At 38.5% G+C, this 20,874-nt stretch overlaps 3 protein-coding genes across 7 annotated transcripts in view; 1 reads left to right on the top strand and 2 right to left on the bottom strand.

Annotated features, from left to right (window-relative positions):
* Nucleotides 1–866: 866 nt before the first annotated feature.
* Nucleotides 867–10,062, bottom strand: LOC103135972 (proteasome subunit alpha type-4). 2 transcript variants are annotated; one of them, XM_007549031.2, is made up of 10 exons: nt 10,051–10,062; nt 4,244–4,336; nt 3,783–3,808; nt 3,641–3,683; nt 3,245–3,407; nt 3,060–3,137; nt 2,884–2,972; nt 2,656–2,786; nt 1,245–1,368; nt 867–1,103 (listed from the first exon to the last, which is right to left on the bottom strand). In XM_007549031.2, exons 3-10 carry the CDS (start codon nt 3,783–3,785, stop codon nt 949–951), a joined length of 786 nt encoding a protein of 261 aa, XP_007549093.1. In that variant the 5' UTR covers nt 3,786–3,808; nt 4,244–4,336; nt 10,051–10,062; the 3' UTR covers nt 867–948. The 2 variants fall into 2 exon arrangements, with proteins under 2 accessions (XP_007549093.1, XP_016525513.1); XM_016670027.1 differs by lacking the exon at nt 10,051–10,062 and adding an exon at nt 4,446–4,456.
* On the bottom strand, nt 6,513–10,626 carry LOC103135973 (ubiquitin-like protein 7). The gene is made up of 11 exons (XM_007549032.2): nt 10,564–10,626; nt 9,992–10,183; nt 9,751–9,870; nt 9,568–9,653; nt 9,080–9,164; nt 8,940–8,997; nt 8,706–8,839; nt 7,567–7,616; nt 7,284–7,460; nt 7,053–7,166; nt 6,513–6,921 (listed from the first exon to the last, which is right to left on the bottom strand). The coding sequence occupies exons 2-11, from the start codon at nt 10,164–10,166 to the stop codon at nt 6,781–6,783; spliced, it is 1,140 nt and encodes a 379-aa protein (XP_007549094.1). The 5' UTR covers nt 10,167–10,183; nt 10,564–10,626; the 3' UTR covers nt 6,513–6,780.
* Nucleotides 10,627–11,446: 820 nt separating this feature from the next.
* The window catches only part of cd276 (CD276 molecule), an 82,691-nt gene continuing 73,263 nt past the window's right edge, over nt 11,447–20,874 (top strand). Inside the window, exons 1-2 of one of the 4 annotated variants that reach the window (XM_016670025.1) lie at nt 11,447–11,675; nt 19,213–19,308. In XM_016670025.1, the coding sequence (XP_016525511.1) occupies nt 19,263–19,308 (46 nt within the window). In that variant the 5' untranslated portion in view covers nt 11,447–11,675; nt 19,213–19,262. Of the gene's footprint in view, nt 11,680–19,212; nt 19,309–20,874 lie in introns of all 4 variants that reach the window. The other 3 variants (XM_007549033.2, XM_007549034.2, XM_016670024.1) reach the window with 3 other exon arrangements.

Raw genomic sequence — 20,874 nt, forward strand, 5'->3', positions numbered from 1 at the left:
AAAATATTAAACTTTTTTTTTTGTTGGTAGTTAGTTTAATCTAGTTTAGTTAGGCAGCCATTTGCAACTTTAACTGTTGTTGCACTTTGACCTCTGACCCTCAAGAATGCCAGGAAATTCTGACTAATGCCCCTTTTCCACTGGCTCTACTTGACTCTGGTTCGGAGTGAATGCGTTTCCACAGGCCCGGTGTTCTGTTGTTTGGGGATCAGTGCCTCAGTGATTCTTGAGAAGAGGGACGAAATGGGTGTAAATTTTCACCCCAAAAATTTTTAATTATTCCTCGAGCTTATGTATGCAAATATGACAAATGATGTTTTGGAAATGTAAAGATGCTAAGGTGCAGGCTCCCAGTTGCAACTTTTTCTTTTTTTTGAAAATTAAATTTTTAATGGACCTGACCCAGAACGTTGTCATCACCATCTGACAAAAATATATTATTTTTTAATGACCCTATTAGTGATATTTTTACTCAGTTTTAAAGACAAATGCTTCTCAAGAAACAAAATATTTAAAACAAAAAAACAACATAAAGTCTATCTGATGGATTTGACAAAATGCCAAATTACCTCAATTTATGACGTTATTCTGAAGGAGGCCATATTGTAGCTCATCGGGTCCATGAAATCTTTACAACATATGGCCAAATCAGAATAGAAATGCACTCCGAATGGTTGACTTTCCATAAAAAAAAAAAGAAAAATCAGTGCCTGATGATGCTTTGGCAGCATTTCATGTATTACAAGCCCTAATCAGCGGAGCCTGTAAGTGTTGTGTGTGTGGTGATTATGTATTATAGTTTTCCCAACACTTCAACTGTCCGATTTCTGGGTTTCAGCCAATAGCTCAAACATAAAACACATCTATTAATTTCCAAGCATTTATTGTAAAAGACAAAAACAATACAGGATTTGATGAGACGATAGAGGAACATTCTTTGCTTTCTTCTTATTTATCTTTCTCTTTCTGCTCCTTCTCCTTTTTGTCCTTTTCGGCTTTGGCCTCTTCTGCCTCGTGCTTTTTGATGAGTTCCTCCACTTCCTTCTGTTTCAGCACCTTGATTCTTGTTTTGCCATCTTCTCGCGTCAGGGTGGCGATCTCAACTGCAAGAGTCGGGGCGACAAAGAGCTAAGTCACAGTGTTCACAGGACATCATTTCGGTTTTCCATTCATGAATTCCACAGTTTATCGGATTTTATTCTAATTTTAAATAAATCTGTTAAGTTACTTTCTCTGACTCTCACCTTTCTCTGCTGAGAGCTTGCTGACGTCCATTGTTTTGTTGAGGACTTTGACAGCCAAAGCCAGGGCAGAGGACAGAGTCATCTCTCCTTCTTTGTAGTCCTGCTTCAGCATAGAAACAGCAGCCTGAAACCAAGATAAACACAATTAAATAGCGTCCAAGGGAAAAATAATCAGATGTAAGGATTTGAAGTTGCATTTTTTTTAGGGGTGCAAATCAATCAAGTTTATTTGTGTAGCCCATTTTTAGCAATAAGGCAGTTCAAAGTGCTTCACATCATAAAAACACAAAAATACAAAGTCACAAAAACACCACACGGACAATAATTCAGAGAGCCAGCAAATATTTTGGATGAGTTCCACCATCAAAATCATCAATACGCATCAAATAGCTTGGACAATGTCCCATTTATTGACTTAATATTGGTTAAATAGATTAGAATTAGTCCAGACTTTGATTAACTCAAAACATTTGCTTAAACTTTTTTGCAGTAGTTTCGCCGGCATCCAGCAGATGGCACCACCTTAAGCGTAATCAGTTGATACAGAATTAAAGACGCTGGAAAACCGAAACAGTCCAAATGGATTCTGCTGTGGGAAGGAAAACGCACTTTATGTGGTTCTGTCTTATAAATATATACACTTGATGAGCTCCTTAAGTTTCAACAGAGCTTATTCAGGTGCAGCATGACAGAGCAGCATCAGCATATTCTAAAACATTTAGCCATTTATGTTATGGAAAGATGTCGGCCCTCTTGATTAAAGAAAATAGAAAATGGCTCATTATCAATTTATAGTTAATTGATAAAAATCAAAGTAAGATTAACTCATTAATCGATGATTTGCATCCCCAGCTGAAACCTTCACTTTATAACGGAAATCTGCAGGAATTTAATTAAAACACAGTTTGTATCTAGTGCACTAACACTGATGGTTATAACTGAGGTTGTTCTGCCTCTCATTGATGTTCAGCAGAAATTTCAGACTTACAGTAGTCTAGTCACAATAAATTTTACTGGATGATAAATTGTCCTAGAAGTTATTGCGATAAATAGTAACATTGTGTAACTGTAGTGGAAAAATAATGCAAGTATGCCCTCTCAAAGATAAATAAGCTTTAAATTCTAATGAAGATTTAACACTGAAACTGGAAGAAATTTTAAATATCTAAAATAAATAAACAAAACAACAGATAAAAGGAATTATGAAGTCTCTGAAAACAAAATTGTTCATAAAAAAAAAGGGGAGTAGAGAACAACAAACAACAACAAAGAAGACTCTCATCACAAAGGCTAGGGAAGAAAAAAAAAAAAAAAAAAAAAAAAAAATCAATAAACCATGCAAGTGGAAATTATTGAGCTTGTTTAAATTTATCATGGGATTAACTGATTTATTGTGACAGGCTTAACTTACAGCACTGTTGTTGCCGATACAGGTCGCCTTCCAGCCTCCGTAGTTACCGCTGGGGTCGCTCTGGTATAACTGGAAGCCGTAGTGTTTGTCCCAGCCCATGTACAGCAAAGAGACGCCAAACGGTCTCTTACCTGTCGAGACACCAAGCACCGGTGATCCAGTAGTTCACTAAAGTCAACTTTACACTGGGTCAGATCCACATCTCCTTCAGTAGCCTGAACATCTCACCTCCAAACTGTGTGTAGGCTTGCTTTATGTCACACAGAGCTGTGACCAGCTGTTCGCAAGGAATCGGCTCCTGGTACTGCAATAAATATCTGGAGAGAATTCAAACAGGTTAGGTAAGGTTAAGAAGCAGCTTGTTCAGTATTCAGCTTTTTGAATTTTTCATGGTCGATGCTGACCTCTGTGCAATAAGTCGCAGCTCATTTGTGAGTACGTTAGCATCTGATGTGATCCCAGCAACACTGCAAGCCATATCCCTGAAAGAATAAACACATAATTAGCTTTCCTCCAACAAAACCCATTAGCAATTTTTTTGTTTTGTTTTTTGTTTTTGTAAGAATGGGAGTCAATGTGTTTTTCTTACTCGTTGAGCTTGTAGATCTTCTCGGAGAAGAAAACCTCATCAAGCAGTTTGTGAATGTTGCGTCTCTCAGCTGCTAACAGCACTCCGTCATTTGCGAGAATCCCGAGGCACGTTCCGGCGTGGCCGATTGCTTCCATGGCGTACTCCACCTGGTATAGACGCCCTGCAAATTATAGGGTAAATTACATTATAATACTGAGATATAACAGAGTTACTAGGACATTTAGCTAACAATAAGGAGTGGATTGATCAGTAGATCAATCAATGGGTAGGAGATTGGGGTTGTCAATTTTTCCCTGATTGGTGATCGATGGATCAAATACTACAAAACTCATCAACCAACACAATAATTATAAATCTATTCTTAACCCTTTACAAAAAAGGAACACAACTTGCCTTCAGGTGAAAAGATGGTTGTCCGGGAGTCATATCTGCGTGACTAAACCACAACCAGCATTAATTAAATAAGTAAAGGCTCATTAGATATGCTTTACATACATATTACATTTTGAATGTAAAAAGCAACGTAGCTACAAACCATTTTCCCTGGTCACTGGAAATATCCTGGAAAAAAAAATACAGGACAGAGAACAGGACAGTTTTTAAGCAGCAGAGATCATGGACAAACAATGATGGCGAACGCTAAATCATCCCTCAACATTAATCTAATATTGCAGATATTGCGCATGTAGGAAATAAAAACACGTGATATTTTATTTTAATTTTTTTAAACAAAAACGTGCACTTGTGACTCTTGAGTACGCTAATTACGCTTAAAACTAAACCGTCTTATAACATCCACTGACAGCTAGCGAGTAGCTAACGAGTGCAACAGAATGAATCTGCATTATCGCAGCATGCTAATGTGTTAGCCAGCTAACTGGCTGCTTTAAATGTGTAAAAGTCTACAGTATAAACGTCATTTGCAGAAAAAACAATGCTGGCGGTTGTCAAAATTAACATATTGAGACACAAAGACAGGCACCGACTTATTATTACCTTTAGAGAAATCCTCTAAGTTGGCGTACTTTTGCTTAGGCTTGGAGATCCAACACTTTCAGTTTGCTGTTTCCTCCTTCTGACACCGGCGTTCTGCGGTAGGGATGTCTTGGCTCAGCAGCGCCACCTGTCAACAGGAGGACCGATCAATCTCCAGCTCTGCATCATTGCACCGGTAGTGATGCAGGGCTCTAACGGCTACAATGTCCACTCAAAAACAACAACAAATAAAAATAAATAGTTAAATAAATAAATAACTGAACTTTTCAGCGTTATGATGGCGTTATATCAAATTGTAATCATTAAACTTCAATACTTTTTTTTTTATAAACACCTACCAAAAAGTTCATGGCTTTCTGGGGAAAAGGAGGAAAATCTTTTTTTTACATTTCCCCCCCCACTCATTATATATTTTTCTCAGAACTGTTTTGCTCACGCGGATACAAGCGGCGGAAATGGGTTTCCTCCATAATGTGTCTGGGCTCTCCCTTATAGGTTGGTCATCCGGGATCATTTCTTGTAAAAATCGACAAAATAATTACTAACGAAAGTTAACTTAATCTGACGTTTCAAGTTCCAAAAGTGGTCAAAAAAAATATTTTACAAAAACCTCCCGTCGTCACACCGGACATTTGCCCAAAACAAAACCTCCATCAATTACCCGGTGTGTTCTTAATTACTCAAATAAATGGGAGGGTCTAACAGTTACCAACGTAATCTAAACAATTCCAAATATATAAATTAATTACAGATTTGCAGGGATGTTCTCACAATCTGTTAAAAAAAAACGAATAAAACCAGAAAATCGGAGTTTGTCTTTGAATGTAGATATTCGACATGAAGATTATTTTAAGATGACAGAAAAAGAGACGATATTAAACATCGGGGACAATGTTATCCCCAATGTTATCTCCAGTTTTTAAAGTTGTCCAGGAAGTCTGGGTCTCCCTTCTTAGGCTGCTGCCCCCGCGAACCGGATAAGCGGAAAAAAGATGGATGGAGGGATGTTTTGCTCACCAAAGGGCTAAATTATGTATTGTTTCCCAACATGACTTATCAGAGTCAGTGAATTAGCGAATGTTTCTTGTAATATCACATCTGGTGTTGCTTCTAATTTCGGAGACAAAGGCTGACCTGGTTGGGTAAAGCAATATATTGCCACCTAGTGGACGTATTGCAGGACAACACGAGCGAATCCAGTTGAAGGACTCGGGTCATGTTGAGCTCATTATTCCTTAAGTGTAGGACGTCTACAAAAACCCTTTAAACCACAACGAAATACACGTTACAGCTTATTATAAAAGCAATGTTACATAAACAGTCTGCTGAAATTTTTAGACTTTTGTTGAATCACAAGAGAATTTACGATAAAATATCTACTACACAAATATTCAGTTCAGTGTTCCCAGCATGGGTTCAGAATTTGGCTAAGTTGCCATTTTCTTTTATGGTCTACAGTGAAGTCCGAAATGATTGCAAACTGTGTTTTTATTAGTGAATAAGATTTCGTCACAGATAATACAAGAATGAAAAATGTAGTCTAATCTCAATCTGCCAGAAGTATTTATCATTTTGGCCATAACTGGACATGAACAAGGTCATGTTTTTTGCTATAGGTTGAATAATCAAACATTTTTGTAAAGAAATGCCTAATACCGCCTGTTATTTACTTTTCAAGACTTTAAGGCCACACAAAAAGAAAGTCTCAAGGATATTTAAAGGGGTGCTGGGCTGTATTATCTATTTTCCAGGTGCATAGTGCAATTTTACAGCACATTCAAGCAACTATATTACCTTCAGTTGTTACAAAAATGCTGTATATATTTTTATATAAGTAATTTGACTTCAGTGTCTCTTTAAGAAGCTCCTACCCTCTCTGGCATCATGGCGACGCTCGTCTATTATGCTGTTTGCAACCATTCTTAGGAGTGTTGGACTAAGAAGTAGTTCGTATAATGAGCTAAGCAAATGTGCAGTTCCACCAGGTGGTTACCAATTGCTGCAGCCGCTAGTCTGGAGGAGCCGAGAGGGGAGGGCTCCGAGAGGAGTGGGGGTAGCTGTGTGGGACTGAAGCTTGATTTGGAGACTGCAGCTTTAAGGCATCCCTGAATGGTTGCCACGGGAGATTCAAAGATTCCTCAAACATGCAAGAAAGAACCAAAGCAACACGCCAAGTATGTTCTTGATGTCAGAATAACATAATAATAACATGATATGAAGCTTAAAAAAAATTAAATGTACATAAAATCCTTTAAATATAAGGCGTAGATAGTTTTAAACAGCTTTATTATAGCTCATTCACATTTGTAGAAATGATCGATCAAATCAACACGAACATCAGTTTATACAATCTGTGGAGCGCAATTTGAACTGCTCTGGCTGTTAATTAAAACCGAATGGTGCAACAGCAACAACAACCACACAGTGCAAGTCGTAAATGTCCTCATTTGTTGGCAGTCAGGTGAGCCAGATGTTTTCCTGCTCTCTCCTCTACTGTGGGTTTTGTCCGTAGGGGGGTCCGGGTGGGAGGTAAGGGCTTAGAGTCCGGGGCCTCCAGCAAATATGAGCTCCAGGGCAGCCTGGATATCGCCATCTGTGGCCTGCAGCGCCCTCAGCATCAGCTCCTCGTCCTGGATCCCCATGTCCCTGAGCTGCTGCAGCTGGGACTGCCAACGGCCCTGGCAAAGCAAGAGAAAAACAAAAAAAAAACGTGTTCAGAAAGAATAACCTTTTATCCAAACGCCACCTGGTTAACATTTTGTTTCTCATTATCCCCTAGAAGAAATGAGCACACTGTGGGTTAGCTCACCTGTAGAGCAGACATGTTGGTGGCCTGCAGAGCTTGCTGCAGAGCCTGGCTGAAGAGATCATTACTGACTGGTGTGCCAGCTGGCATCGGGGCAGAGCCACTGGAGGGGTCCATCTTAATCAAAGAAAAAGATAGAACAGAGTCGCAACGCTGCCAGGTTTTTGCAGGAACGAGTATTCTCCTCTTGATGAATAGGAGGCAGTAAATCCGGGTCGGTTTTCACCGTCTAACCTGACTCGATGTTGTCGGGGTAACGGCGCTGCTGTCTGGCGTGCTGGCTAGGGCCAGAGCCGTTGCGAGCTCGCTCTGCGTTATCGGCCGAGGCCCCGTCGCTCCGCTGTGGCCCAGTGAGACGGGCCGCATTCCTGGCGGGAGCCCGGCTCGGCTGGAGGGGCCTGCCGGACTCCCCTGTTGACACACACTCGAATAATCAGCCCACATCCGTATCCATTGCAATATGGGAGTGTTGGAATGGAGTGTATTGTCTTTGTATGAGGTGTGAGAAAAGACTTACCGAGTGGAATTCCTCCTCATCATCCGACATGCCTTCGAACATGAAGCCGCCTGCCAGAAAAGAGATCCGACTCAGTTTTAGGGAATGAAACGATTTTTTGGATTATTCGTGACGAGTCGATTACTGGACTAATTTAGCAGGGTATCTGTGGGTTTTCAGAGTCCAATTTAAGACCTTTTTGATGCCACCTTGAATGAGATTTAAGACTTAAAAAACTGTAAACATAAAGGATCCTGATGGATTATAACCAAGCATAACAAAAACTGGGAAATTTCTGGTGTTCAGCTAACTGACAGTATATTTGTACTCATCCATAATAACTAGCAGGATATGTTGGCATATAGTTGAAGGTACCTTCAACCACCTTGAGTGACACAATGTAATACTTTTGCTAGACAGAAAAGTCCCATGAGAAAAACAAACTACATATACAAAATTAAATTGTCCTGCCGTGATAAAAATTTAAGACCCCTGATTAATGTATTTAATATCAACTTAGATTTTGAGACATTTCAAGGACTTAATATAAGACACATCAATTTAAGACGTTTTAAGGATTTGCGGACACCCTGTTTAGTAATCGATTAATCATTAACTGGAGAATACAGACTCAAATACATGTCAGAAGTATTTTTTAACTGCAGATGCATCCTTTGATAAAAAAAGATTAAGTATTTACTTAATCATGCTGCGTTATTGGATTTTGGGCAATAAAATGTTTTATTTTCCAAATTAAAAAATGGATTGATTGTTTTTACAGACTGGCGACCTGTCCAGGGTGTACCCCGCCTCTCGCCCGGAACGTTAGCTGGAGATAGGCACCAGCACCCCTCCCGACCCCACTGAGGGACAAGGGTGTTCAGAAAATGGATGGATGGATGGATTGATTGTTTTTGTGTACTTGAATCTTTCAATGTACTTTTAATATTATATAAAGATGACTAAAGTGGTTAAATGAAAAACCAGCAGAACGCACCAGTTTTAAAATCCAAATAATCGATTAGTCGTCAGACTAACTGGTTACTAAAATAATCGTTAGCTGCAGCCTTGCTAATTCTAGACTATTTCAACATACACGACAATTGTTAGCTTTCAGTGAAAACATTACTGCATTCACACATATCAATCTCATGGCTCACCTGGCATGTCACTGTAAGAACTGGCAGAAACATTTCGGGAGGAGCCGGCACTGGACTGGGCCGGCATACTGCCAGCAACTGAATGTAGGACCAGGATGATGGCGTTGACCAGGGCCGGATGTGAACTGATTAGACTGCAGCAGAAATAGCACTGTAAGTGTCATATTATTTGTCACATGACACCTGGAAAAAAAAAAAATTTAAAAATTAAAAAAAGCTAAGAGTCATACTCACATGTCCAGCATGTTGGGGTCCGTGAACTGCACAAAGAGATCTTTGTCTTGAAGCACTCCTGAATGTTTAAAGTGAACATGTTACAAGTTGCGATAAGATGCAGAGCTATAAGTGTCTTGTGGAGTTCTGCTGGGTCTTACCTAGAGCAACCGGGTCTGACCTGAGCCCGGGAGTGGCTACGATGATCTGATCCAGAGACTCTTTGTTTGTCAGCATTTTGTAAACCTCAAAGCAGAAGAAAAAAAAAAACAGACATCAATATCAGCTAATATTCAACATTTAATATAAGGATGTTTTGTGATAGATTATCAAAAAGGATGGGAGTTTTTGCCCATTCTTCTTCACCAAATAGCTTAAATTTTTATTTAGATCAAATTATGAACAAATAAGTCGCTTAATTAAAGGGTACTGGAGTAAATGGCGCTAAATGCAAAGTTAAGCCACAATTGCTTTTTGTTTTGTTTGTGGAATATTTAAAAATATATATAGCATTGTATTTATGTTTTTCTTTCATTTTGCAATTATGCACTTCTTTATGTTATCCATTACATGAAACCTCAGTAGAAAAACCAAAATGAAATATCGGGACAAAATACAGCAGAAGGAGTATTTGTGAAAATCTACTCACTGAGTCTCTATAGGCAGAGTTGAGTGAATGAAGAGCAGCGTGAAACACTCTAAACTCTCTGGCTGCTGTTGCTCTGTTAACAGGCTCTGTAGAAGAGATCACACACACATTCGCAAACAGATCTTCTGTGTAATTTACAATAGAGATTAGGCACTGTTCATTATCGAAGCGACATCCACGGACCTGGATTCCCCTCTGGCTCCGGCCAGGTCTTTTTGAGAATGTGTAAGGTGGAACCTGGCTGAACTCCACAGGCGTCCAGTGTAAGATCATCCTTCAGTTTCCTCCCGCAATGAACCAGCTCTGGACAGATGGGACACTTTAGGTGTAATTTAAACATGTGATAGTGTTGTAAACCATACAGGTCAGTGAAGCCCAGAAAACGAAGATATTCACAGTTTATTTATTCATACTACTGACAGACCTATTAGCTCAGGATCTGGGACCGAGTCTGGAAGCTGGGCTGCTACGAGCTGCTTTAACGTGGCCACTCTGTATCCTCCTGGTGGGACATCCCCGGGCATCATCTCCGGGAAGTGGAAGGTGGATTTGGGCTGATCCACCAGCTTTAACGACAGGTGCCAATCTGAAGAGGTCATCTTTTTGACGTGCACAGCTGTAACCCAAAATACAACCACAACTCAGATTAGCAGAAGCTCTGAAGACACGGCAGATAATCTTAAATTTAATCATTCAGGTTGCTCTGAATGGCGATCAGAGCAAAGCAAAACGTTGCCATTTCGCATTGCTTTTGACTAAATTGTTCACTTATAAATGAAAATTTGTGCTAGCAAAACAGCTGAACCACTGTTAGCAGATGCTTAGGCGCTACATAAAGAAACGATTTTTAAAAGTACAAATGAAGGTTTCGTAAGGTATTGATTTTTTTGTTTGTTTTTTGGGGGGCTTTTTTGTTTATAACAGATAAACACAAGTCATGCACAGCGGCTTTTAAATCTACATCTGCGAGCTACAGTGAAACAAATGCACACTCACCCGTTTTATTGTTTACAGACACTGACTTCCGTGTTTCTGCCACGTGACCTATGCTACGTTCACTTCGGCCACGTGAACAAAGGAAATTCTACTTACGTCGTTGTAAACGCAAAAATCTATCTATCTATCTATCTAGATTTAAATGATTCTTTTTACGTGGCGTTATGAATCTATTTTTGTTCATTTTGTTTGTATTATTTGAACGTGCTCAGTTCAGTAGCACCAATTTACAACAAATCCCGTTTCAAAGTACTTTAAAAGAACAAGTACTGCTTTATCTTCAGCCATAATTGCATTATGTTAACTGTATCAAAATTTTATTATTTAAAATTGTATTATTTAAAATTTTATTATTTAAGTATAATACAATTACAAAAGAATATTGCAAAGATTATTTCAGATGATAACTAAAAAAAACACAGACAAGGATATTTAACTAAGTGGGTCCTATGTTTATGATTCAGTAATAAAGTAATATTTTTATTATATCTGAGCCGGTATTGTTATAATCAATGGGAGATTATTTAAACGTACACGATGGGCCAATGGTTACATAAGAACATAAACGTACATTCAATAATTGCAAATTAATAATTAATTACGCTTTACTGTACTTGAGAGAAACATTGCCATTTCAATAAAACTGGAACACTATACATTTATTTTTTAAAAAAAGTTTACAAATGTTGCTGCAATCCTGGTTTGAGATAGCTTACTAGTGAATTTATCAGGGAAGGTTGTTATGATGATTTTGCATGGCTTTATCCATCTGTAATTGTCGTTAATTTTAATGAATGTTCACATGTCTTGTTTCTTTAGACCTATCGCCTTCCAGGCTGTGTTCACTAAACGGTTAAAGAGTTAAGGGGGTCGGTACAGCGGAGCCTCCGCATGACATCACCGCTGGACAAAGCAGCAAGGAGTGGTTTCTTCCAAGAGAAGCCCCCAAATCAATGAAACAACACAACAGGGAAAAAATCCCTGTAATTTTATCTGCCGTCTAAATCAAAGTGCGTGGGCTGCGTTTCTAGCGGTGCTTTGTTGTGAGAGGAATGAACTGCTCTGGAAAATAACATCGTTTGGACAGAGGAGAGAGCCACCTCCGCTGGACGGTCGGTGAGTTTTAACTTTCGTCTTTCTAAAACACTAAGCATGAAATGTGTGTGAAAAAAAAAAAAACAACAACAAACTAACAGGGAGCTTATCCCCTGTTTGCTTAAGAAACATCATGAATAACCGTAAACTTTGGTTATTTTGGAAGTAAACGCAGCACCAGATGTGGAGCAAATGGAACCGTAAAAACTTGAAGAAAGACAGAGCCTCTCATAACCACCCCAGGAGCTCTATTCACAGGCTCCAAAGCCAGGCTTAGTCCGGGCTTTTCACTTCAAAGACGTTCAAAGCACAGGATACAGTTTAAAAAGAGCTAATAAGCTAACGTTAAATAAAACGGACTGCGCCCCCGTTCGGCAAAAACTACCCCCTACACGTATCAACAAAAAGGTTGTTTAAGGCAACAACAAAGGATATTTTCTTAAAAAGCAAGACACAGCGAACTCAAAAAGAAAATTGTTTATTCAGGAACAAGCAAACACATAAAGAAAGGGATACAAACGATAAGAAGAGCCATAAAACCCAGAGGATAAATGAAAAGATAAGGAAGATGCTGAGCAAAACCATTGATGAACTGGAGCAATAGTAGTTACTATATCCTCGTCTCTTCAGGCTGAATCCCATTTTTCTTTACCCTTTAACCCACTTATACGACTAGCATTCTCTTCTCTACCAGTTCCTTAATTACCCATTTAATTCAGGCAGTGGTTAGAACATTCCAGTGGTTAGAACATTGTTGAGACACTCTCTCAACAAGTTTTTTCACTTATTACTAATACACATAACAGAAAAACATGTGACTTAATTTCCCCCCCATGTGCTGTGTAAGCAATTATCAGTCTTGCAACACCAAATGTTTACATGCTTATGAAGGACGAACAAAAATGTGTTGTGAGTATTTACACAGGTCTATCTACCAGACTGTTTTCTTAATGGAACTATTATAACAAATGTTGATTTTTATTTTTATGTTGTACATTAACAAATCATATACTGTGTCTTTATGTGTATAGATGGATACACATAAAGTAGTTGGTAAAAGTCAGGAACTTTCATGCTGCCCTCATTTTAAAACAGAGCACTAATTAGTAAGGGTGCACCGATTGTAGTTTTCTGGTCGATCTTTAAAGTCCTGACCTGCCAATTCTGATGTTGATTTTTATTTGTACTGAAGTGTTGCTAAACTTAGCAACAAAGTCACCAGGTTGACAACATTGAGGTGACTATTGTTAAACACACATGCAGTTGTGACCTGGTGGGTGGTTCTGTCATTGGGAAAGATGTACCGACTGGCCGATTTATTGGTGAACTCCTGCTAATTAGTTGCTGCTATGCTGCCTGTCTCTGCCAGGTCTCTTTTGGGAAATATGTTTTTTTAATCTTAATGGAATATACCAAAAAATAAGTCAAATAAAAAGAAAGCATTCATGTGATCAGTAACACCTGCTTATGATATGATTTCTTTGGTTAATAATTGGCACACTGTTAAAATTGAACCCATTTTTTAAATAGTTATTTGAGAGTTTATTTTCAATATTTGCTGTGATTCTTTGTAAATTAGGAAGTAAGGCTCTTGGGTACAGTATAACACCACCTTATCCAAAACCTACACACACACAACATGCACTTGTGTATAAATATTGATCCAAACCAGTGGTTCTCATACTTTTCATAACCTCGCTAATTACTAAATTATTCTGTTACCTGCAGTCAAGAGAATACTCAATAACTTTGATCTCAAAATTCAATATGGCTGCCAAGTGTTTAAAACGTTGGGAAAAGAGTGATAACAAGCATTTATTTGAACTTCTGGCAGTTTGTACCTCAGGGACTCTTTCACACAAATAAATAGAAACAACCTGTGTTTAATTAGTCTGGTCATTGTGTTAGGCATCGGCAAATCTTTGTGATTGTTGGCAACTAGGACATGGTTAAAATATGTTTGGTGCTGTTGTCATTTATACTGACACTTATTACTGCTTCTGATCATCTCTTCTTAACATATTCTCCACTGTACTTTATTTGTGTGTGAAGTAAAGATCACTGGGCTTCGATTATTTACCTATTTTCTGTTTCATGGCTTATAATATTGAAATTAAATATTTGATTCCAAAACATACACTAAAAGTCACCAGTGGAAAGTGTACCACTGTGTGAGAACCATGTATCTGAACCATTCCTATAGCTTTACATTTAGGTTCATTGTATCAGGTCTTTTTCCCTTTACTACCCTTGTCCATTATCCAACCTACTTTGACCACTTTCGCTGAAGAAAAACTGCCCAAAAATGTAATATTTTTCATGTTTACCAAGACGTTAACTTTCCCCTTCCTTTACATTTTCTTTGTGGCTCGTGACTTCTCCTGTCCCTCTATCAATGGCTTGTTGATTGCACAGCTGATATTTCCCACCTGAGCAGTGGATCTGAGCAACTCCTCCAGAGGTTTCAAAGCCGTCTTGTCTAATTCTCATTCTCTTCAGCCTGGCAGTTTAATTAGACGATACCCTGCTTTATGAAATGTCAAAGTTTGGGTTGCTGTTTTATAAGCCTTCCCTGCTTTGGTTATTGTTAGTTTTTCATTCTTGAACCATCCCTGAAGCTTTTAAGCACCAGCTCTTCACTATTTCTGTGATTTCTGAAGGCAGTTCACCTTACTAAATGTCATTTAGGGGTACGACATTAGAAGAGGGTCAGTACATGAATAATGTTTTACTAGTTGCACCAATTGCAGTTTTCTGTCCTCTTGCCAATCACCAATCTTTAAGATACCTGATCTGCTGATTCCAGATTTGATCAATTCCAATGTTTTTGTTTAAAAAGTTGTTAAATTCTCTAATTTTCATTAATGTGGGAAGGAAGATAAGATCGGGGGATAAGATTCTCACATGTAAGTATTGTAAAATTAAGGAAATCGGTTTATTGATAGCGATTTATCGATTTTCACCGTTATTACCTACTTTGTTTTGCTCTATTACATACAGAAGAAGATTTTACCTCTAACTTGACAAATGGTTCACATTTTTAATGATATGTATGTATGGTTACTTCTTAAGGCAAAAATAATATATTTATGCACACACATGCAGAAACATATAAAAAATAATACCTTTTACAGAGCGAAACCAACAAAACACAAGAAAGGCCTCAGTCCATGTACTCTTAAAATCTCTGCAGCAGTGGCTCTCAAACTAGATTTGGGGGAAAACAAACAGTTTAAAAATTACAACGTTTCAGTCTGTGATCAACCAGTTAGCTCTGTGATACTATCCATTTGTTGCTAAATATAAACTTCCAACCTTTGTGTAGCTTTATTTAAAGTTTTCTTTGTTACGCAACTCTTCCTATTAAATACTCCTTTCAAATTTATGGAGCTCTTCCTTTCATTTTGATGGCCTAATGTATAATTTGAAAAAGTAATATACCAAATGACCTGAGTCATCCTGAGGGCTCGTTAAATTTTGGTACCAGTTTAAAGTGCTCGTTTTGCGGGTTAGAAGTGTCCGTGTCTTCACAGGATCAATAGTTTCGAACGGTTTAAGGAGCTTGGCTGTGAACCAACTCATATGCCACTGTCCTGAACGCTAGCCATATTCATTATGTTTGTATTGGAAAACAAACAAACAAAAAAAAAAACAAAGGAGTGGACTAAAGAGAAACATAGATACCAAACTGTTGGAAGAAACCTAGCCTTCAGTGAAATTTCCCTAAAGCCTACCGGGGTGCTGCGGCATTACTTTAAATCTTAATGATCTGTGCAAACTCCCCAAAAAAGCGCTTATCTTTTTTTGACCTCCATATAAAGTTTAATAGTCCTTTACATTGTGACAAAATGAAATACATGGATGATTATGACTCATGCGCTGACAGCCATTCTCCGAAAGGAAGCCACACGTTCAGGATGTCACACAGTCTTTCAGCGACTTCTTTCCTCTCAGACGTAATGGGCTTTAAATGGCACCATTATAAGCTAATGCCGGTAACATCCCTGCAAGCTGGTCATGGTTTTGACACATCGGCGTACAGCAGCGATAGCGACTATTTTCCCTGATCCTAAATACCGACCTGATTTTCTTTGAGTTTTTTTCACTTGTGTGAGTTGATTCAGCTTGTTTTAATCGCTTCCTCTGAGGTGAGTGGTGAAATGAAAGGGAGGATAGAGGACGCACGCTGGCAAGGTGGCGGCAAAGTGCTTGACTCATTTGGTGAAAACCCCTTTGTTGGCTTCCTGCTGTCTGGCCAGCCTGAGTCAGACTCTGTGGTCCGTGCTGCCGGCAGATTTCTGCTTCAGGATAGTTGTGGTATGCATCTGCCCTTTTCTGTCATTGACTGTTTATTCCCTCTTCTGAATCTCAGCTCAATAAACCTTTTCCTGCCCTCTCTCTGTGGTGGAGGTTTTTTTTTTTAATAATCTTACAAATATTTCTACTTGTCCTTCTGTCTGGACCTTTGTTGAACAAACGGCAAGCAAAGCTGTGATGGAAACTGAATGCCGAGCCTCAATTTCAGCCCACATCCTTTCTGCTGAAGCTATAAAAGGAGGCACATGGAAAATCCTTTGGGTGAACCATGGGGTGGAGCTACAGAGCTGAAATGATTCATAACACCAAGTCATAACAGCTGATAAGCGGAATATCCACCAGGCAGCTCGTTGGGCACCATCCCAAGCAGACAGTGGTTAGAGCAGCTGTTGGGTGGCTCTCGTCTCATAAGAAACAAGCCTCTGACATTTCATTTCTTTATGTACAAAGAAATGAAAGAAATGTATTTGTGCTAATGCTGCAAGTTTTTTTTGGTGCTAAAAATATGTTGCTTTTTATTTTTTCTCTTTCGAGAGATGCCTGTATTTTTGATATTTAATTTTGTCTGGCCTTGATATTACTATATATATATATATATTTTTTTTTTTTTTTGTCTCGATCAGAGTTTCTTTTCTGTTTAGTTATTTGTTGTGGTATGATTATACAACAAATAACTAACAAACAGCAGGTAGGTGTATAAGTTTTAAACTTTGGGGCTCAAATATGTACATACACACGCACACTAATATTTGGTTCATGAACCATAGCTGGAAAACCAATGCTTTTTGCCCCCACCAACAATGTCCTCGTGTGATTCTGCCTAAATATTTCATTTGATTTCTTTCCTGACACTCACTCAGCTTTCAGGTGAAATCCAAAAACTTTTAATAAAGTTAGGATTTAGAAGTTTAACGTTAGCTCGTTTTATCTATTTCTAAACTTTCTTCTGTGATATTTTGTGAGCTCTTCTCTGCTGGCACACTCTGTTCTGTCCAAGTTAAAACCTCTTGGAGATAAAGTCAAACAATTTGTATTTAGTCTTTTTTTACTAGGCTATCCTACGGCTGTCCAAGGTGTTCCACTCTCTTTTAGTTTGTAGTAAATTGGCCTACATCTTATTCAATAAGTTTTACTTTTTTCAAAGAAAGTAAACCATATCCTGTTCTTATAGCTGAGAATAGACATTTCCTTCCCCTCCTTTCTAAATTGAGCCTAAAATAAAAAAACAGACAAGACTGCCCTTATTTTAATAAGGCAAAAATGCAAAACGCTTTTGAAGTTTCGGATCTACAATAATTTCCACATCCCCTCTAGTGAAAGCTTAAATTTAATTAACACTTGTACCCCAAATTCATGTTTTTAAAATTTGTTGAAGTTGTGCTCTTTATAATCACACTTCAATAAAAAAAGCCTTTAAAATCCATCATGTTAAAATCAATCTTGCATGCATGCCAAGGATGAGGGTTTTTATGTTCTTTCCATTTTTACAAAAGATATAAAAAAAAATGTCTATGGTAATTGTAACATGTTGGCATTTAGATAAGAAATGTTATTCCTGACCTATTGTCAAAAGGAAGATGAGGGAGATCAGGTTGCTATGGGCTTCCTGAACACCTCAGCACAGTCACAGGATGCTCTCCTCCATGCCACACCACATTGAATTTGTAAATCCTGCAAGTCATGCAGGAATTATTTGGCTCAACCAAATACTAAGTACATAAAGATGAAAATACTTTTCAGGAGCCTAAAATGTCCTTTTTATTGATGTTGGGGAAGATTCTAATTTTCTGAGACACTGATTTTTGGGTTTTCATTATCTGAGAGCCATAATCATAAAAATTACAAGAAATAAAGGCTGCAAATACTTCACTCCATGCGTAATGGAGCTATGTAATTTATGAGGTTTAATATCTGAAAGGAGTGGCAGAAAAAAATTGGAGTTTTTCACAATTTCCCCATTTTATTTTAGATGAACCTGTACATCTAAGAAGGTTCAACTGAGATATCCCAAGTGTTTTTGGTCTCTCTTTGTTAAATGATGACTTCTTATCTCAGGGAGAAGAAAAAAATCACAGTGACGATTTTCTCTTAGTAATTTATAGACAAACAGTGACCTCCACCAGTGTAGCAGAGATGGATATAACATAAATATTGAATACATTTGAGGGTAGAGAAGAGGGAAGATAGCCTTTTCTGTCTCTGTTTCCTCCTAAAGTAGTGTTTTTTTTTTTTACTTGTAAAGCAGAGAGTATGACTTGGCTGTTTCCACTCAACTTTGGAAGTCCCCATTTGTCATTACAGCTTTTTTTTTTTCTACTGAAAGAAAAAGGAAAAGAAAGCCTAAAGGAAGCCAGAGAAAAACAAGCTGAGGTAGTCACCTTCAGAGGAAACTTTAGATCTTTTTCTTCAGAAAAACAATTTCAGTCTTCAAAGATGTTCATACTGGGTGGTACAGCATCATAGGCTTGTCAAAATTCTTTCCACATCCCCCATGGACTAACGATGCATTACATTTTTTGTATGACAAAATCTTAGTGTTTTGGGGGCGAAATAAACAGAAATTAATTTTAGGCTTCAAAAGTCGGTGTAATGTATGTTTCACTATTATGTTTGTGTTGCGTAATTCCGAGGTGACCCATTTTTGTGTATCTATAAGTAGAGAGTAAGGTTTCTTAAATCTGAATTTCAGCTTTAAATACTTAATGTTCAGTTTTGAGCAGTCTAAGCATTTTAGGCTTTTAACTTATATAATTAATTACAGGTCAGACTCTGTGAAACAGTGAAATAGCCCCTTAGTTCAGCACCAATGGGAAGTTAGCCGATAGCTTTAGCTTTGTTAGCGGCTAATGGTAATCATGTTCTGACAGTGCTTGCTTGTCTTTTAGAAGGTGCCTAATATGCTACCAGACAAATAATTTCAAAGCAGTACAGAGACTTCTTCATGTAACCAAGTGTTTCAGCAAGATAGGGGAAACAACGCAGGAATGACTTCCCTTTATCCTTCAAAATAAAAGTCTCAAACATATTTACATATCAACATTAAAGCTCTCACTTTCCATTAAGGGCTTGCAGTCATAGCTCATAGTACCTAAAGATGTTTCTTTGCAAAATCTTGCCCTGGATCACACTCTGCACCATATTCCAGGTTATTTCTTACCATATTGCCATGTTACTGTATTGTCCTAATTATTTAAACGTTTCTCATATTGAATCTCTGTTTTTTTCCCCCCTCTGCAGTGCTGTGTCTGAAGACGTGGACCCGCTGTTTGAATCCATCCTGAAGCATCATGCTAGCCCTCCTGCTGCTCGCAATGCTGGCCGTCCACGCAGTGGGTGGGTGTCTCCACTTCTCCTATCCTTTCATTACCATTGAGGGAATTACTACCGTCTGTCACCAAGCTGTAGGCTTGTAATTTTTTTTTCTCAACAAAGGCTTCATTAGGCCAAACAGCAGTTCAAATGAGGGCACTCCCCAGCATATCATGCCTGTAATATGGGAATCGTAAACCTCCCTGTTTAAACTCTGTCCGTCTAAACAGACAAGTCGACAGAGACTCTTTTTCTAGTCATACAGATGCTCTCGCTGCATAAGCAGTGGCCTAGTTTTCATGGGAAGCCATTTGAGTTTGGTTTTTACAGTGTTTTAAATCTTTGACATTGAGATGTTTTCTTTTTATGACTTTTTATGATTTCGTAAAACAAAGACGCTTTGACCTTTTCCTTGAGGTGCAGTGGGGAGAGCTTGACGACCTCGACGAGAAATACTGGGAGTGCAGTTTTTCTGCTGCGACTAAGAAAGTGCAGTGAGGAAGTTATCTTCTCGTATTTCAAAATACAAAATAGTGGCATGGCTGAGACTTATGTTGCAACTGAGTATTCATTCCTCACGCACCCAAAGATTTTACTCCAGGAGAAGAGCTTGTGTTGTCATAAAAAACAAGAAACAAATGGCCTGGATTGGTTTGATAGCATTGCCTGACACGGTGAATAAAAAGAGACTGAGTATGTCATCACGGGGACGAAGAAGGCATATTTTTGTAACCGTAAAGTTTTTTCCCAGCTGGTCTGTGGCTGACACATCATCAGTCTTTGGCGAACATACAAAATCTACAAAGAAAGTTTTGTCTTCCAAATTCATGTCATTTTTTCCCCCTTTTTTTTCTGGTGGAATTGGCACAAGCTCCTATTGGCCATCAGCTGCACATTTCAGTCCTGACTCAGTGGACCTAAGTGTCTTCAGTGGTTCATTAGGGACCTATTCTCTCCCAGCACAAATGGGCTTGCGGCCTGCTCATTACTTGCTGTCTGGCATTCAGTGCCTAACTCGTTCTCCACACTGGGGGGGAAGATGGGGAGGAGGTGTCGTGGACTGATGGAGCTCTTTAACTCACAGGTAATGGGCTATTGTAGCTCACACAATGATTCACTTTCTCTCTGCTAACTGGAGCACTAAGTGAATTAGTTGAAGTCAGGTTTGATACTATAGACTTCCCCTGTAACGGAGTACAATGAGACAAAAGGTACATGCAGTGTGAACCTTGTTTGGCTTATTAGAAGCTGAAACGATATCCCACCACACATTGTCTAATAATGCAGATGAATTCAGATCTTCATCTATTGGTTGTGGTATATAAAATAATATTACAATCACTGAAAGGGTGAATAAATGGTGGATAACACTGATTATCTCTACATTGTGTTTGTGGGTGGGGTGTATTAGGCATCTGGAGAACATTTTGTCGTCAAAGCTAATAGTTAAAAGCAAACAAAAGGATTTGAGACAGTTTGACAAAGGTAGAATTGTAATGGCTAGATGTCAAAACATCTACAAATCTGTAGCTTGTGAGGGGTGTCCTCTGTCTACAGTGGTACTATCTATCAAAAGGGATCTAAGAAAGG

This window comes from Poecilia formosa, unplaced genomic scaffold (genome assembly GCF_000485575.1).
Source record: "Poecilia formosa unplaced genomic scaffold, Poecilia_formosa-5.1.2 Scaffold29, whole genome shotgun sequence".
Classification (NCBI taxonomy): domain Eukaryota; kingdom Metazoa; phylum Chordata; class Actinopteri; order Cyprinodontiformes; family Poeciliidae; genus Poecilia; species Poecilia formosa.

Bases quoted from the DNA above. Each gene is read 5' to 3' on its own strand.
- LOC103135972 (XM_007549031.2), bottom strand. The intron at 3,138-3,244 runs GTAAGAAAAACA...TTATTCTTTCAG, and splicing joins AAGATCTACAAGCTCAACGA to GGATATGGCTTGCAGTGTTG. The intron at 1,104-1,244 runs GTGAGAGTCAGA...CGACTCTTGCAG, and splicing joins CAAGCTCTCAGCAGAGAAAG to TTGAGATCGCCACCCTGACG.
- LOC103135973 (XM_007549032.2), bottom strand. From the start codon at position 10,166: ATGACCTCTTCAGATTGGCACCTGTCGTTAAAGCTGGTGGATCAGCCC. The intron at 9,871-9,991 runs GTCTGTCAGTAG...CCATCTGTCCAG, and splicing joins CCCAGATCCTGAGCTAATAG to AGCTGGTTCATTGCGGGAGG. The intron at 8,998-9,079 runs GTAAGACCCAGC...TTAAACATTCAG, and splicing joins GTCAGACCCGGTTGCTCTAG to GAGTGCTTCAAGACAAAGAT.